The 19,519-nt window shown below is 37.5% G+C and overlaps 2 protein-coding genes across 3 annotated transcripts in view; one reads left to right on the top strand and one right to left on the bottom strand.

Annotated features, from left to right (window-relative positions):
- MRPS27 (mitochondrial ribosomal protein S27) overlaps positions 1-7,276 on the bottom strand; it is a 280,865-nt gene extending 273,589 nt beyond the window's left edge. The window contains exon 1 of the mRNA XM_053701439.1: positions 7,056-7,276. Within this exon, the coding sequence (XP_053557414.1) occupies positions 7,056-7,131 (76 nt within the window). The 5' untranslated portion in view covers positions 7,132-7,276. The remainder of the gene's footprint in view (positions 1-7,055) is intronic.
- A 45-nt stretch (positions 7,277-7,321) lies between these two features.
- Positions 7,322-19,519, top strand: part of PTCD2 (pentatricopeptide repeat domain 2) — a 67,399-nt gene continuing 55,201 nt past the window's right edge. For both annotated transcript variants that reach the window (XM_053701437.1, XM_053701436.1), the window contains exons 1-4: positions 7,322-7,452; positions 8,077-8,169; positions 12,087-12,216; positions 12,577-12,694. In XM_053701437.1, the coding sequence (XP_053557412.1) occupies positions 7,344-7,452; positions 8,077-8,169; positions 12,087-12,216; positions 12,577-12,694 (450 nt within the window). In that variant the 5' untranslated portion in view covers positions 7,322-7,343. The remainder of the gene's footprint in view (positions 7,453-8,076; positions 8,170-12,086; positions 12,217-12,576; positions 12,695-19,519) is intronic.

Raw genomic sequence — 19,519 nt, 5'->3', positions numbered from 1 at the left:
TACAAGGTAATCAGAGGCAAAAAAAAAAAATTATATTAATTTAACTGGTTATACAAAACTGGGGAATGGGTAATAAAAAAGGATTATCTATGTTTCTCAACAATAATTCTGGAGTAGACTGTCTCTTTAAAGAACTTGTTGAAGAATCAGTACATTCTTATAATCAAGCCATACAAATTACCTATTAAAATGATAACATCACATATATACTACATCACTCCAAATACACTTACTGAAAAGCTATCCCATATACCCATTACTCAACTTTAAAATAATACTTATGAAAACATAAAATGTACGATTTAAAGGGACATGGTAATGCAAAAAAAATTTGTTAAAGCATGCTTTTTTCCAGTTAAAAGGGACAATGTATTAATTCAAGCAGCTGATAAGATATCACTGCTGAGGTTTCATTTACATAGATTTTATATAGCCAATACTGCAGAATTTAAATTTTCTGTATATGTGGCAATTTAAACAGGCAAAAGCAATTTAAAAAAGGTAAAGGAGCTATTTGTGAACAATTTGCTACACCTCTAGTTAAAATGGATCAATAGAAACACATTAACCCTTTCCTGCCAGGGTTAAAGTGTCTACATAGGAACAATTGCTCCGATGTAGACAAATTGAAAATCACACGAACGCGAGATGTCAATTATTGGATCGGGTCTGGGGGGCGTCCCTATAACCCTAGGAATGCCCTCCAGACCGCAATCCAGGAAGTGCAGAAGGCTTCAGGACAGCCGTTGGCTATGACGTTCTATACCGTCATAACGGCTCTAAAGCCCAGTGTAATTTTGACGGAATAGAACGGCATTAAAAGGTTAAAGGGGCAGAAAAGTTTACAATAGAGTGTAGTCCTGAAGGGTGAAAGATAAACACAGAGCTAAATTACTTCCTTGGTGGACAATACATTGTAGCTCCTGAGCAGGAAACAGCTGGTGAACCAATTAAGAGTAGCAAACAAATCTAGCCTCCAATAGCCAGCCATGTACTACCCAGGAGCTGCAACGTGATATGGTGTTCTGTTGAAAACTCCAAGAAATTGAAAACTCCAAGATGACATCAGTACCATTTTCACTATCCGTTTTTGCCTCTGTCTGGGGGGCGCAACGCTGATCCTCTGGCTTCCACCCCAAGTAAATCTTGGGGAATGAGGTTTACAAGGGGCGCTTCCTCCCCCTTGAACCCCCCAGGCAGAGGCAAAATAGATAGTTAAGATAGGCGATTACAGTCCCATCTGATTGGCCCGTGTCTCCGTAAGGGACAGGATGCACAACCAATCAGATGTATGGATTCACCGGAAGCAACGTAATCTTGGAGTTTTCGATTGAACACCGGCACAAAAGTTATGTTAGTTTTGGGTCTAACCCCTATAGGGGGTTAAAACACGAAGGGCTCGATGATCTAAACCTCACCAGATCAGACGTGGTTTTTCTCACCAAACATCGCATGGGCTTCCCTGGAGGGATGGTCGTAAAAAAGGGGCAGTACCTGCGAGTGGTGAGATGGCTCCTATTCAAAGTAATGCAGCTCGATGGATAGGGACACTTCGCTCCATAAAGCGAAGTTAGCAGTAAGCAGGGGGCGCACTTTCCAAATTAAATCCTACAGCTAATATAAAATCACATTACGCTGCTTTCTGCATATAGCATCTTACATTCGCCTATATTTTCGGATGCTGTGTTTTTCTATTATGGTATTAAAGGGGCAGTAAGCACCAAAAATTTTATTTTTTTTAAAATATAGATAATCCATTTATTTACCATTCTCCAGTTTTGCATAACCAATACCTTTTACCTCTGTGATTACCTTGTATCTGAACTTTAGCTGACTGCCTCCTTATCTCAGATCTTTTGACAGACTTGCATTTCAGGCAATTAGTGCTGACTCTTAAATAATTTCATGTGCGTGAGCACAATGTTAGCTATATGGCACACATGAACTAACGCCATCTAGCTGTGAAAAACTGTCAGATGCATTCAGATAGGCCTTTAAAGTGCCATAAAACAGGTTGAGATCTGTGTATAATCTAAAAGGGCTAATTAAGTAAAAATAGTTTGCATAAAATTTTTTTAAAAAATTGCTTGCGAGTATTTTAACCCTTTCCTGCCAGGGTTAAAGTGTCTACATCGGAAAAACTGTTATACAATTATTGGATCGGGCCTGGGGGGCGTCCCTATAACCCTAGGAACGCCCTTCAGACAGCGATCAAATCCAGGAAGCGCAGAAGGCTTCAGGACAGCCGTTGGCTATGACGTTCTATTCCGTCATAACGGCTCTAAAGCCCAGTCTAATTATGAGGGAATAGAACGGCATAACAACGTTAAAAGGTTAAAATAATTTTCAAAAATAAGCAAAATTACTTACATAGATGTGCTTTCTGGAGTAGACCGATCCACCCCCCCTTATCAGTTTTTAACTTTAGAAATGCAGGCATTGTATTTTAACTGAGTTCACAGCAGCTTATTTGCTTCTAGGCATGCTCCAGGAGATAATCACTGTTAAAGTCTTGCATTCTACCGTATGTATGTATGTATTTGGTACATGTAAAGCGCGGCTAATCACCCGTAAGGGTCTCAAGGCGCTGCTCATTTTATCAACCTCGGAAGGATGAAAGGCTGAGTGGACCTCGCCGGGGATCGAACCTGCAACCCTTGGGTTGCTACAGAGCTCAACTGCAGTGCATTAGCATGCTGAGCTATCTGTCCGACAATCAATGGTGGATATAGATGCAGCCATAAAAGGAATTGTGTGGGGGGAGTTAGAGCTGTACAATTCGGACACTTAAAATAAAGTGTTAATGACGAGGCACTGCAGTACATATTTGCAAGTAAAGTAATTCAAGTACATATTATATTTTGTCTCTATCCCAACTAGTTTTATATCCCTATAAGGGTTTAGAAATTAGCATAAGAGCCTACCTAGGTTTAGCCTTCAACTAAGAATACCAAGAGAACAAAGCAAATTTGATGATAAAAGTAAATTGGAAAGCCGTTAAAAATTACATTCCCTGTCCGAGTCATGAAAGTTAAATTTGGACTTTACTGTATTTGTAAACATTTTAGTTGGCGAGATAAACTTTTGAGATCCGTAGTGCTACAAAATTACGCTGAGATTTAAGAGACAATTTCATATATGCCCATGGAACACCATTGTTCAGCCCATTTTACGAAAAAGCAACAATTATACTTTGTATTTTGCATTTACAAGTATGAATTTCTGTGTTTTTTGTGCATTCAGTGTAATAAAATTATGATTTACACTGTGCATATTTAATATGATTTCTTCCTGTGTAATTTGCATACAAATTTTACATTTTTGGCAAAGTAGGATTTTTGATGCATCTTAATAATACAAATTTTTCTTGCTTATTTTTGTATGAATGGTAGATCATTCCACCAGGAAAATAGGGCAATATATATATATTAATATTTTGGTTTTTATCTTTACCGGATGGACATAGAGTCTTAAGAAATATGCTTCAGCATTATTTCAGATAGGATTTTAATAGGCAGTTAAGTCTTTTTTTTTTATTTAAAATAACTTTTTATATTGAGCTATGTCTTGTGGTGGGAAGTGATCATGTATGAGGATTTTTGCAATGGTGACTGGATAGTGAATAGGGTTTAGAACAGCAGAGTCACAGTTAGAGAGTTAACTGTGGAGAACAACAGCAGGGTCACAGTTAGGGTTAACTATGGAGAGGACAGGGTTGTGTATATAATTAACTTAATAAAAAAATAAAACACAATGAAAGACCAATCTATTGTGTTGACTGTACACTAGGCCACGGTGTTTTGCACCTTTTAGGTCTCAAAAATTACTTGACATTTCTAACAGTCTGAGCCACTTTATACTTGAACCTGACTCATGGCAAATATAAGTACAAAACATATATTTAGAACTTTATATTAATACATAAAGTGCCAAACCATAGGTAAGAGTGTCTTAACCCCTTAGTGACAAGAGCACTTTTCCATTTTCTGTCCGTTTGGGACCAAGGCTATTTTTACATTTCTGCGGTGTTTGTGTTTAGCTGAAATTTTCCTATTACTCATTTACTGTACCCACACATATTATATACCGTTTTTCTCGCCATTAAATGGACTTTCTAAAAATACCATTATTTTCATCATATCTTATTTACTATAAAAAAAATTATAAAATATGAGGAAAAATGGAAAAACACACTTTTTCTAACTTTGAACCCCAAAATCTGTTACACATCTACAACCACCAAAAAACACCCATGCTAAATAGTTTCTAAATTTTGTCCTGAGTTTAGAAATACTCAATGTTTACATGTTCTTTGCAAGTTATAGGGCAATAAATACAAGTAGCACTTTGCTATTTCCAAACCACTTTTTTTCAAAATTAGCGCTAGTTACATTGGGACACTGATACCTTTCAGGAATCTCTGAATATCCCTTGACATGTATATATTTTTTTTTTAGAAGACATCCCAAAGTATTGATCTAGGCCCATTTTGGTATATTTCATGCCACCATTTCACCCCAAAAGGGATCAAATACAAAAAATCGTTCACTTTTTCACAAACTTTCAGTTTCTCACTGAAATTATTTACACACTGCTTGTGCAATTATGGCATAAATGGTTGTAAATTCTTCTCTGGGATCCCCTTTGTTCAGAAATAGCAGACATATATGGCTTTGGCATTGCTTTTTGGTAATTAGAAGGCCGCTAAATGCCACTGCGCACCACACGTGTATTATGTCCAGCAGTGAAGGGGTTAATTAGGGAGCATGTAAGGTTTTTGGGGTATTTTTAGCTTTAGTGTAGTAGACAACCCCAAGTATTGATCTAGGCCCATTTTGGTATATTTCATGCCACCATTTCACCACCAAATGCGATCAAATTAAAAAAAAACGTTAAATTTTTCACAATTTTAGGTTTCTCACTGAAATCATTTACAAACAGCTTGTGCAATTATGGCACAAATGGTTGTAAATGCTTCTCTGGGATCCCCTTTGTTCAGAAATAGTAGACATATATGACTTTGGCGTTGCTCTTTGGTAATTAGAATGCTGCTAAATGGCGCTGCGCATCACACGTGTATTATGGCTAGCAGTGAAGGGGTTAATTAGGTAGCTTGTAGGGAGCTTGCAGGGTTAATTTTAGCTTTAGTGTAGAGATCAGCCTCCCACCTGAAACATCAGACCCCCTGATCCCTCCCAAACATCTCTCTTCCCTCCCCTACCCCACAAATGTCCCCGCCATCGTGTATACTGTCCCTTTAAGTACTGGCAGAAACTCTGTCAGTACTAAAATAAAAGGAAAATTTGGGCTTTTTTGTGTATTTTTTTTAGTATATTTACATATGCTTCTGTGTAGGATCCCCCTTAGCCCCCAACCTCACTGATCCCCCACCAAACAGCTCTCTAACCCTCCCCCTCTGACTTAATGTGCGCCATCTTGGGTACTGGCAGCTGTCTGCCAGTACCCATTTTAGTGAAAAATATGCTTTTTTATAAAAAAAAAGTGTCCCTTTTCTGTAGTGTAGCTTCCCCCCCACAAGACCAACCCCCACCCCTTCCAGATCCCTTAGATGCTTTAAAAAAAAAGTTTATTTCATTTTATTTTTTAACCTTTTCTTGTAACTTTTTTTTTGTAGTGTAGCGGTTCCCACCCGCTCCCGCCCCGTGCACGCGCCCGCCCGCCACCCCCCGTGTGTGCCCCCGTCGGCTCCGCCCCCGATCCCGCCCCCCTCCACCTTACACAGCTCACCGATGGCCGCCCACCCGCCTCCCAAGTCGGCTCCCACCCACCAACGATACCGGCCATCGATGTCCGGTGCAGAGAGGGCCACAGAGTGGCTCTCTCTGCATCGGATGGCCAGAAAGTGTTATTGCAGGATGCCTCGATATCGAGGCATCACTGCAATAACCGGAAAGCAGCTGGAAGCGAGCAGGATCGCTTCCAGCTTCTTTCCAGACTGAGGACGTGCAGGGTACGTCCTTGGTTGTTAACTGACATCCTTTAGAGGACGTACCTTGCACGTCCTCGGTCGTTAAGGGGTTAAACATACTTACCGAAAGACACCCATCCACATATAGCAGATAGTCAAACCAGTACTGAAACGATTATCAGTAGAGGTAATGGAATATGAGAGGATATCGTCGATCTGAAAAGGGAAGTAGGAGATGAATCTCTACGACGTATAACAGAGAACCTATGAAATAGATCTCCTGTGAGGAAAACCATTGCATTCAATAGGTGATACTCCCATCACATCCCTCTGACATTCACTGTTCTCTGAGAGGAATCGGGCTTCAAAATGCTGAAAAGCGCATATCAACGTAGAAATCTTAGCACAAACTTACTTCCCCACCTCCATAGGAGGCAAAGTTTGTAAAACTGAATTGTGGGTGTGGTAAGGGGTGTATTTATAGGCATTTTGAGGTTTAGGAAACTTTGCCCCTCCTGGAAGGATTGTATATCCCATATGTCACTAGCTCATGGACTCTTGCCAATTACATGAAAGAAAATAAACCACAATGAAAGACCAATCTATTGTGTTGACTGTACACTAGGCCACGGTGTTTTGCACCTTTTAGGTCTCATAAATTACTTGACATTTCTAACAGTATGAGCCACTACTCAACCTCAAGGACAGACATGGCTAATATATATAAATGACAATAAAATACGGGGTGGTAATTGGAAGGTCAACAACATTTTAAACAGATATGCAATATGACTATTATTCTGATAACCTACTTTGTTATGCATATAGATCTCAATAAAAGAATTAACCATTTGGGTGCCAGGCAGCATTACATTGTCACAACAGAAAGTGATTGCTACTTTCTTTCGCTTGTCAAATGTTTTACATGGGGGGGGATACAAACGGGTTAGCTTTAACCCTAAAACATATTTATCATATCGCAGCCTAAAATACTTTATTTTCGTTAGCTGTCATAGATGATACTGCTTGTAAAGCAGCTATTGTGTGCACAAATAATTTGTACTGGTGGTTAATATAGATAGTGTAAGCATAGTCTAAGATGGGATATATAAAAATGCAAAAATACCTGTCACTGTTTCACTCAATGAAGCAATTCTTGACCTGCATTTCAGAACACACCGATGTATCATGGAGGCCGCCATCTTGGAATGTACCACTGCAGTCGGGAGTGTAAGATTAAAGAAAAGGGAGGTTCTAATACAGACGGCCCACTTTATAATCGTTCTTCCAAGTTTAAACCTCAAGTTGTGTTTTGGAGCAGTCTTTGTGACACGAGGAGAGGCGTAGCCTGTCACAGAGTACAGTTATTGGTGCTGTAGTGACCCGGCCACAGGTGGTGCGGTCAGGGGACAGAATGGCGGTGCTGGGGTCCTGGGCTTATAGTACAGGATTGTGGACTGTCGGGCGCTCGGTGTTCAGAACCGTCAGCCGACCGAGTCTGTGCAGCGCATGCAGATACCAAGGTACCATCATTGTACGCTGCCTGGCACCATCTATGTTATGTATAATTTAGCACGGTACAAAGCAAAGACATAACATTTGCTTCATAGTTGGGTCTGGAGCTCTGTTAAATTACCTCCATTTCTAAAGAAAAAAAATACTGGCCATTCTAATAAGCATACATCTGCATAAATAATTATACAGCATACATCAGGAACTAAAGCTGCTAGGACTGAGGGTAATAAGTAGAATTCAATACACTTAGAAGACGTTTAACCATGACAGCATCTTTATTTCTTTATTTTCAACTTTGACATATCAGCTGTGTGTCACTGTCAACCCTAATAATCACCAATAAATTCATATGGCTATAAGTCAGAAAAATTATAATAAAGGAGTTAAATCACTTATGTTGTCATTTTTAATTTTCTATATTATATTAGTCCACTGTGTGTAACAACTTTTATGAAGGCTACAATTATATATTGCAATAAAATAAAATATTTTTTGTAAATGTATACCATTTGAATTATAATTTACAGCTATATTTAATTATAATACACCCTGAAGTTGAACAATATTCATATTAGTAATGGTTGCAGCTACTATAAAATGCTAAACTGAAATCTGTGGTTTCTTTTTTCTAGCCAAACGGTATTTGTTAACAGAAGATATCTTAAAGCTTCATGATTTTCAGACAAAAAAATTGACTACTTTGTACCAAATTCATGGAAAAAAAGGTAATGGTCAGTCCTTTAAATATCCACAGAGGGTTGTTTTCATTCTTGAATATTTTATACAAATATTTTAGCCACAAATTAGATTATAATTCCCTTTTAACTGATGAATGTTTGGGTTGACTGTCCCTTTAAAGACCTTACAAGGATAGATTAGAAAATAGAGCTACTGAGACAGTCAACACTAAAATTGTTATTGTAAACAGATAACACCTTTACTACCCATTCCCCAGCTTTGCACAACCAACATAGTTTATAACATTGAAACCTCTAAATTTCTGCCTGTTTCTAAGTAACTACAGACAGCCTCTTAGCACATGCTTTTTTATTTGCTTTTCACAGACTGCTAGTTCATGTGGGCCATATAGATAACATTGTGCTCACGCGCTCGTGGAGTTATTTATAAGTAATTGGCTAAAATGCAAGTCAATAGATAATAAAAAAATAGCCATGTGGTCAGGGGGCTGCAAAGGAGGCTTAGATACAAGGTAATCACAGAGGTTAAAGTATATTAAAATAACCATGTTCACTGTGCAAAACTGGGGAATGGGTAATAAAGGGATTTTCTATCTTTTTTTAAACAATAATATTTTTGGAGTGGACTGTCCCTTTAATGTCTGTCACTGGTTCACATCCCACATAGCATAGGTGCCATTGTTTGCTTGACATGTTTTATTTAGTATCTCCTTTAAGAGGGTGTTCCTCATACACAACATAAAAATAATAATAAAAAAAAAAAGGAATCTTAATGGCAAAAAAAAAAGAAGAAAGAAATGCAGAGTTTATCATTCAAATACAGCAGCAGAACAATCCCTGGCTTTGGTACACATTTGATGCCAGATCAAAAGATTTGTCCTCACCTCTTCCCCCCTCCTCTTAAATCTTGTTATTAATTACTAGTCGATAAGCCTGCCCAGAGGGCAGTCTAATTATTTTTTAAACTACAGATGTAGAAACATATTTTGTAACTCTTCTTTTATATAAAAATTTAAGCTACAGGTGTAGCAATACTATAATTTTAATGGACTATTATCTTAAATATATCAAAAATATTTTCTACATAATAAACTTCAGATATAGCCACACTCTTATTAGACAAACTACTGTCCTAAATAAAGTTTCTTCTCTTTAAATTTTATCTACTTTAAGTATATTTCTTTATATACATAACCCCTAAACTGCAAACCCCCTACATCGCAATAAACCTATTAACCCCTAAACCGCAAAACCCCTACATCGCAATAAACCTATTTAACTTATTAACCCTTTAAACCACAAAACCCACAACACAAATAACTATTTAAATATCTAAGTACAGTACACTAACCTAACACACCGTAACCTAACACCCCATTAAATAAACCCAAATTACCTAAACTAATACATTCTAAAGTTACAAAAAAAAAAAAATTAAGTTTACAAAAAATAAAAAAAGCTAACATTACAGAAAATTAAAAAAAAATTACCAAATTTAACAAAATTAAACCTAATCCCTATTAAAATAAAAAAGACCCCCCAAAATAAAAACACCCCCTACTCTAATAATAAACAACCAGTAGCCCTTAAAAGGGCTTTTTGCAGGGCATTGCCCCAAGATAATCAGCTTTTTTGCAAAAAATATACAAAGTCCCACCTAACATTAAACCCCCCCACCCCCCAAAATAAAAGAACCTAACACTAAAAAACCTAAACTACCCATTGCCATGAAAAGGGCATTTGTTTGGGCATTGCCCTTAAAAGGGCATTTAGCTCTTTTTCTGCCCATCCCTAATCAAAATAAAACAAATCCCCCCCCAAAAAAATCCTAAGTCTAACCCCCAGGTTGGTACTCGCAGTTCCTGAAGTCCGGCAGAGAAGGTCCTGTTCCAGGCATTGAAGTCTTCTTCCAAGCGCAACCTCTTCTTCTTCCAGGAACATCCTGCACGGAGCGGAGCTGAAGACCGGCGACCCTGGAACTGAAGACCAGCGACCGCTGAGTCATGGAGCGTGGAGGATCCTCTTCGTACGATCTCCGCCGTACACTGAATAGTGAATTCAAGGTACGCGATTAAAGATGGGGTCCCTTGAATTCCTATTGGATGATTTGGTTCTTCCAATTCAAATCAGCCAATAGGATGAAAGCTACTCAAATCCTATTGGCTATTTAAATTAGCCAATAGGATGAGAGCATGTGACATTTTATTGGCTATTCAAATCAGGTGGATTCCGAAAATGGCAGGGTGTTGAAAGAATTTTATTGGCTATTCAAATCAGGTGGATGCAGGTGGATTCTGAACATGGCAGGGTGGTGCCTTTCACCACCCTGCCATTTTCGGAATTCACCTGGATGCAGTGAATTCTTTTGTCCTCATGCTGCCAACATTCCATTGAGGATGCGTGCGCAACTGCAGACGTCGACGTGCATTACAAACGCAATTATAGTATAGATAGAGCTGCCCCTGATTATTTTAGGAAAACCTTGTGCTGCCCCTCATTTTATTGTGTTGCTTTAATGAAGTTTGTTCTTTTTAAACTACTTCCCACCTTGAGTGCAGCTGATTTTCTCATTGTGTATGTTTTTGCTATACATATTGGCTGTCTGATAGAACTAAATATAAGAGAGAAAAAAATTCTACCCATTTAACACTTCACTTGACAAAACCCAGATATCCACAACACCTAGAATTTTACCCAGCCTTGTATATTTATCCTACTTATGTCTCTACAGAAATTCGTGCCTGGCCCCTAAAATATGTAGTCACTTCTCATCTTTCTAACTGCTTTAAAGTGATGTTAAATCTCAGCATTTAACAAATGCTAGGATTTACCATCACTAAAAATAAAGTGGAGTTTGTCATGTTATAAAAAAAAAAAAAATGGCTGCTAAACTCACCCTGACTTTGCCGCTGCAGCTCACTAAACTCAGCGCCTCCGGCAGCCCACGACCCAGCCCTATTCTACCAATGAGGTGATGTTTGCACCTGTAAACCAATAGCCATGCGTTTCAGCTGACTATGCTAGCACGGCTATTGTTTTAGAGAAGCAAATGTCACCTCATTGGTAGAAGAGGCCGAAGCCGCTGATTTTAGCGAGCAGCACAGTCATGGTAAGTTCAGTGCTGAGTTTAGTGAGCTGCAGTGGCAAAGTCAGGGTGAGTTTAGCAGCCTTTTTTTTTATTATTATTATTAACAGATGACTTAAACTCCACTTTATTTTTAGTGATGGTAAATCCTAGCATTTGCTAAACACTCGGATTTACCATCACTAACAAATCTAATTTACAGTGCACAAACTACTCTGTCAATAAATATATAGTGTTTGGTAATCATCACAAGTATCCTATATGTGCATTTGTGCACTTAGGGAGCTAACCAATGAGGAGGAAGGTGGCCACAAGCCACATTAGACTATTTTCGGAGCCGGATTTATTCACGTGAAAGTGCAGCACACCGAGATCTGTGCAAATCCATAAGAATAAATCCAGCTCTGAAAAGAGCCAAATGCTGCTTGCAGCCGCCACCTTCCACATTTGTTAGCTCCTGAAGTGCACAAATGCGCATACTATATCTATCCTATATTTTATTTAGTATTTTCTTCATCTTTTTTTTTCTTCAAATTTTTGTTTAGTTGTGAGTATGCGTTTGTTTTTGCATTACCACTGTTGGATTTGCTATAGGTGTTTTGTTTCCTGTATTGTGCTTACTATTATATGACTGTGTGTATTTAGATTTAGGCTGTACTAATTACTCGTACACCGTACAAACACCATGTTGGAAGTATATTTTAATATTTTTGAAAAAAACATTGTGATATATTTTGCACTAGTAATGGACACATTCTTTTCAAAGACAATTTCATTATCACCTGTCATTTATTATTGTTTCCACTTATAGTTTGAATTTAAAATTTTAAACCTTAAATCAGACCTTATAATTTTTCAGATTTGTATTTTCGAGGCCTGGAAGAAAAGCTACAAAAAAATGGAATAATTCTCAAAGATGAATTAAAAACACTGCTTCACCTGTGCCAGACTCCAGCTGATGTAGAATTTGCAAAGCAAGTTATCTACAGGTATAGATGGTAAAACATTTATATGTCATGTTGACTACGTTTGGTGTCACAATTGGGGCAAGTCGTGTAGTAATGGCACTTTTTAGATACCTGAAAGCTTTCAACTGTTTAAATTCTTAGCTATTAATGGTATTGATTCTATATTTATTTTACTATTTGTATTCACAAGATAACTTATGTCGTCAAAGAATTAAAAGAAGTTTAAAGAAAGTAATGCTTTGGTATATTATTTATTTATTTTTTCCAAAAAGTTTGGGGCATTCATGACAATAGCAAAGGAACATATGCGGCTCAATATTGATATATACTTCTGCACTAAACTCTAATCATTATGGTTTATAATTTTAATTCTAATTTTAGGTATCATGAAGACAATAAAAATGTAATTTATGGAGATTTTAGATTTGGACCGGTTTTCCTTAGGTTATGTTATGAACTTGACCTTGAAGATACAGCCTTTGCCATCTTGAAGGATCAGGTAATTTAGACACACAGTTTCTGATTTTTTATTGGTGGTATATAGCACACAATCATTTATACACTGTACACATGCAACAGAAATGTTTTCTCGAGCACTAATTGACTGTGGCACAACAAGTCATTGGGTGAATGACGCCTGAAGGATGTTTTCTGGAATTTTGCAACAAGATATATTTTTTTTTCTTTTAAATGAACTCTAAATAGGTATTTGTGTATATCTTTAATTGGTGAGGGTTGTACACAGCACTACACAGTTTTGACCAATACAAACAGTAAAAGTGTATTTTTACACGGAGCTAAGAAACCAAACAATGTATATGAAGACTCTGTCCTGTAGTGCTTTACAATCGTATTCTCAGTTAAGAAGGTACAGAAAGATGAGTTAGATAGAATAAGTATTTATTGGGACAATTTTTCATTTGGTTATCAACCAAGTTTCTTTTTTCAACTGTAGTATATTCCATAGACATGGACAATAAGCTGACATGATTTTAGGCTTGAAGTAACTCTGTTGCAAGGCATAACACATTAGAGCAGACCATTGAAGGCTAGAAAGGATTAGCAAGATATTAAATTAGACACTGGCAGAGGCGTAGATATCCTAGAAAAATACCTGGGGCCATTAAAAGAAATATATATATATATATAGCGAAAAAGTATTTTGATCCAAGGCGAAGTTTTAAAAGCAAAAAGTCTTTATTCAAATCCACGTATGGTAAAAACACATGGGAGTACCAAGGCACATAAAAGATATACACACGAAAGCATAGGCTGACATGTTTCGGCCTGATGCCGTAGTCGTAGCTGGAATAATGCAAGCGTGTGAAACATTTAAAGGGACATCTGTTTAGTGATAGGCCACTTTTGACCAATCAAAAACCTTCATTTTAAGTGCATGAAAATCAAACAGTTAACCCGTTAGTTACCAGATAGATATATTATATATACTGCACATAAAGTTTACTTGATTGTAAAATACATTTCTAACCAAAAATCATTCTTTATGATTTGACAAATAAACAAATTAAATACATTGGCATAGAAACTTCAGTGTAATACTATACGATATAATATAAAGTGAAGGGGAGCAAAAAGGGGGGTATTTACATTTGAACGAAAATTACAAAAGGCAATGTCAGATATACACAACATAGTAACATTCTTATAGATGAATGGGGAAACATATGTATCAAATAAGTCAAGATAGCTCAATCCAACTAAGAGCTTATATGGAAATTTTCCTTTAATACAATATATTGCACATATGATAATATCTTCACTCCACTCATATGTAATATGTTATATTATATAGGCTGACACGCTAGAGGCTAGTAGTTACAAGATGATTCATAGGAATATTTGGATGACAGGATAAATCGTTACGAGATAATTTCTTTCTTTCATTAATATTCAAAATTGAGGGATAATAGATAATAAATATATATATATATATATATATATATATATATATATATATATATATATATATACATGTGTGTATACTGAATATACACATATATACAAAATGAAACTGGGTTATGAGATCAGGGAAGAAAATTGATCAAAAAGTATTAAATGAGTGAGGGTTAGGTAAAAGATTATATATATATATATATATATATATATATATATATATATATATACACATGGATAAACGAATCCAGTGCACATATAAAAACATATATATAAATATAAATTAGCACACACATGCACATAAGGATCTATGTGTAGTTGTGAATGGGTGCGATATAAATGGGTGAGATATAAATTTTACTCAAAGTAAGATCCAAAGATAGACTAAAAGACAAATACTGTCTATTTCCAATAATTAATTAGATCGTACTCTGAGTTAAGGCCCTTGGGGACGCGCGTTTGCAATCTAAAGATCCAAAACATTTCACGCTTCCCCAAGGCCCTATCTCTGTCACCTCCCCTTGGAGGATGTTTAACCCATTCAATGGCTTGCCATCTTAAAGTATTGTTACTTTTGTTGTGTATGGTTTTAAAGTGTTTCACTAATGGAGTAGTTGCTTCCCCAATCTTAATAGAGGATAGATGATTCCTTATCCTCGTATTTACATCTGTCGTGGTGAGACCCACGTATTGAAGATTACATTGGGTGCAAGTTAGGACATAGATGACATGAGGATGTACAGTTGAGGCAGGACTCAATGTTAAACTCTTCCCCAGTCACTTCTGAGTGAAAATTGTTGGAAAAAGTAGCAAATTCACATGGTCTACATCTGGTCCTGCCACACCTGTACATCCCCCTGTGTCTGAGCCAGGACCCCTGTGAGGCAACAGCTGGACTGGGTAGTTCTGAGGGAGATAAATAGTTCCCAATGGTCTTACCCCTTCTATAAGAGCAGCGCAGACCATTTTCCACACATTTTGTTAGTTTGTCATCAGCTGCTAGAAGTGCAAAATGTTTTTTCACAATTTTGCATATGCTTCTATATTCTTCACTGTATTCAGTGACAAAAGTAACCTGGTTACTTTGGTTAGATGTGGTTTTCTGTTTATTTTTTGAATGTTGTAGTAATGTCTGTCTATCTATTCGGTCTACTTGTGTTTGTGCTCTCTCCAATACATGTTTGGAATAACCTCTTTGTTTTAATCTCTCTTTCATTTCTGTTCTTTGCTTTATATAGGTTTTTTTCTTCAGTACAATTTCTCTTGATCCAAATGAACTGTCCCTTTGCAACAGCGAATGGCACGTGCTTAGGGTGACAGCTCTTGGCATGTAGAATTGTGTTCCTGGTAATGGGTTTTCTGTACAGATCACTATCTATCTGTCCATCACTTCTGGACATTAAAGTGAGATCAAGAAAATTAATATGGGTTTCATGTTTCTCAAATGTGAATTCAAGTCCCATCAAATTATTATTTAGACCTTGTACAAACAAATCGACAGATTCGGTTTCTCCCTGCCAAATAGCAGGTCATCAATGTAACGTCTGTAAAAGATGATGTTGTTTTTATAGGCGTTTCCATCTCCATAGATGTGGGACAGCTCCCACCAACCCATAAAAAGGTTGGCATAGGAGGGGGCAAATTTTGCCCCCATCGCTGTCCCACATCTCTGGAGATAGAACCTGCCCTCGAATCTGAAGAAATTGTGTGTCAAGAGGAAACATGTAACCCTCAATATGAAGACCACAAACTTAGTAGAGAAATTGGAATAATTTCTAAGAAAGAATGTAAGAGCCTGTAGGCCTTGCTCATGTGGGATAGACGAGTAGAGGGCAGTGACATCTACTGTGACCCAAACATTATTAGTGTCCCAACGTAATGTTTCAATTAAATTAACCAAATCTTTGGTATCTTTTAGATAACTTTGTAAAGATATGACAAAGGGATTTAGTATGGCATCAAGCCATTGGGATAGGTGTTCGAACATGGAACCTATCCCACTCACTATTGGGCGGCCTGTTACATTGGTAAGTGTCTTATGTACCTTTGGAAGGCTGTGGAAGATGGGCACCACTGGGTATATATTATTGGGTAATCCTAGGATTACCTGGGTAAAACGGACATTACCCAAGCGGCTGTGGGTAAAGCCCGATGTATGATCATAAATCCCTTAAGAGTGAGGAGTCACTACATCAAACATATATAGCAGGCTTTGTAATTCCCCTATTTTCACTATCTTTTTTGCCTCCGCTTGGGGTTTTCAAGGGTTGTAAACCCCCCTTATAAACCTCATTCCCCAAGGTTCACTTGGGGTGGATGCCAGAGAGTCAGTGGGGCACCTTCTCTGAAACCCCCAGCCGGAGGCAAAAGAAATAGTGTTGATGAATTACAGTTCATCAGACTTTACCCACAGCCACTTGGGCAATGTCCGTTTTACCTGGGTAATCCTAGGATTACCCAAATTTCTTACTTTACCTGTAATATATATATATATATATATATATATATATATATATATATATAATGAAATTTGTCCAGCTGTAGTTGGGAATTAGTTGAGATGGCTGAGTGTCAGAGAAGCAAAAAATACCTGTTGCAACTCTGGTGCATGGGGGTAATAGTGTGTGTAATATTAACAATTAAAAGAGAAATACCCTTAAATTCGGCACTAACTCATGAACCAAAATATAAGTTACCCCTGGTGAAATATGTAAGTCAATGATAGACACAGAAGCCAGCACAAATTAGAAAGAGTAATTCTAATACAGATGTAAATGTGTTAACCCTCGTTGGTTCATAATTCAGTTGAACCACTTTAAAGAATGATCTCAAATTAAAGACACCAAAAAACTAAAAATAAAATTCAACTGTAACTCTGTAACAAATAAAATGTCCCAAATGCAGAGTGTATAAGTGGTAAACCGGCTTGAAATCTTCGCATGCAAATTATAAATGATTCCAGAATCTTTTCGCTAGTAAATGTAAACCAGCATAGAGACGCTTGGTGATGTAGCAGTCAGTTGTTAGTCAAGCAAGAAAGCTGAAAGACAGTAGCAAGCTGCATGGAAATTAACACTCTTTAGCAGGTAAGCCTCCAACAATTGTTAAACAGAGAACACAGTTAGTAGCGGTTGAGTGGTACCTCCCCTTACATTCACAGTGGAAAATGTATTCCCAGCTCTCTTTCTCCCTTCACAACTGAAGATTCGTTTGAATCCTGGTGCTGCTTCCTCCGTTGCAGAGATAGTTTTCACTAAGTTGCTCTGCTTCTCCGGATAGACTAGCGTCATTTCCATTGAGGTGTGGACCACATCCCGGCGGTGAGCTGTTCGTCCAGCTGTGTTAATACAGCCTAGTATCAAGGACTAGGGAACTCTTCTGGGGGCAAACTGACTCAGACCGAGCAAACGCCACGCTCACAGAGCTCCAGTGGGCGTGATCAATCGACTTGCAACACGTGTTTCACCCATTCCAATGATCCTATTGGGCTTCGGCAGGCATGTGGTTTAACCATGTCACATAGAGAATATTTATATCATGCCGGATGAAATACTTAACTAATTCGGTGGGGCACAAAAATAAAACAAACAACAATGTATGTGCCATGGCTGGCTTTGCACAAAATGTTATTAAGAAATCACATTCACAGACGTGATAACCAAATAACATATAAATGAATCTCATATATAGAGAACCTAGATTGACAATTCAGGTGGTCCAATCAACAGGTGCCTATGTATAACACCTCACCCATCCCCTATGGCTGTATAATTTACATAAGGAGGAAACATTTTATCACTAAATGTGATAATTTAGTACAGATGGTTACATTACATTAGCTACCTAAATACATAACACTTGATCAATGGAACAGGGGGTTAGGGGCAAGCGTTTAGGACAAAGATTTATTCTAGAGGGCAAATCAAGATATCCAACTCATTAAAAAGTAATTATACCCTAGAACAAACACTTATTTACAAAAAGGGGGCATAGTTCAATTCCTCATTTAAGCCTCCAGGTTGCACCGTGTCAAGATTGAATATCCATTTACATTCCTCCCTCAAGAGGGCTTTATCCTAATCTCCACCTCTTTCACTAACGCTTACTTTTTCTACCCCCATGAAATGTAGGTTTTTAACCTCACTGTTGTAAAATTCAAGATTGTGCAATACCACTTGTTTTTATTCGTTTTTTCAAAATGTCGCGTCTATGTTCTTTCATCCTCTCTTTGAGTTCACGGTAGGTTTTCCCAACGTTTTGTTTGGGACAAGAACACGAAAGAACATAGACCACCCCAACAGTTTTACATGTAATGTAACCTTTAATTCTGTGTGTGATACTTTTAGTATCTTCAATAAGTCCTCCTCTTAATAAATGTTTACACATTTTGCATTTATTGCACGGAAAGCACCCATTTTTAGGTTTGGAACTCTGTAACCAGTTCTTTGGTTCATTGCTAACATAATGGCTATGTACAATTTTATCTTTTAGTGATGGGGCCTTTTTTGCAGTTAATAAAGGAAAATCTCCAACAAATGGATATATATCCTTATCGAGAGTCAATAGATGCCAATGTTTAGAAAGTATGGCTTTTATATCTTGCCAGTTTTCATTGTAAGTGGTAATCATTCTGACTTTCTCATTATGAGGTGTATCTTTTATATTATACAACAGTGAATGTCTAGTGGTGTTGTAAGCTCTCGAAAAGCCTGATTTTAGATATTTCCAATTGTACCCTTGATTGCGAAAGCGATTTTTTAAGTCATCAGCATGTAGTTTAAACAAAGACTCAGTGGAGCAATTACGTCTATGTCTTAAATACTGTCCTATTGGGATGCCATTAATCTGGGATTTGGGGTGATGGCTTGATGCTTCAAGGATGGTGTTTGCAGCCGTTGGCTTACAGTAACTTTGTGTAAGTAAAGTATTATCAGAGTGTTTTGTAAGCAACAAGTCTAAAAAAGCAATTTCTTTGTTGCTGTATTGATATGTGAACTTTAAATTCAAGGTATTAACATTTAAATACGCCACAAAGTCTTGCAGTAATTCAGCTGACCCTTCCCAAGACATCATCAATATAGAGGGTCCATGATACAACCATCCCATCAAACTTACTAGGTGCATCCAAAACAGAATCCAATTCCCATTTGCCTAGATAAAGACAGGCATATGTGGGTGCACAACATGTACAAAACTTGAAATAACCCCTGTGAAGGGGAGACCCTTGTGTCTCACAAACGAAATCTTCAATGATGTGAACAAACACAATGTTGTGCCGATAGCACTACTGTTATAGTTGCACAGTTCCTAATTGCCCCAGAAATCACAAATGCTCCTTATTAGCCACTACGGACTTACCCTCTCTTCACGGCCTTATTCAATGTAGCCCTCCGTGAGATGAACCGTTTGG

Source organism: Bombina bombina, chromosome 2 (assembly GCF_027579735.1).
Source record: "Bombina bombina isolate aBomBom1 chromosome 2, aBomBom1.pri, whole genome shotgun sequence".
Lineage (NCBI taxonomy): Eukaryota > Metazoa > Chordata > Amphibia > Anura > Bombinatoridae > Bombina > Bombina bombina.
The sequence above is the reverse complement of the archived record's forward strand: the minus strand, read 5'-3'. Positions and strand labels throughout refer to the sequence as shown.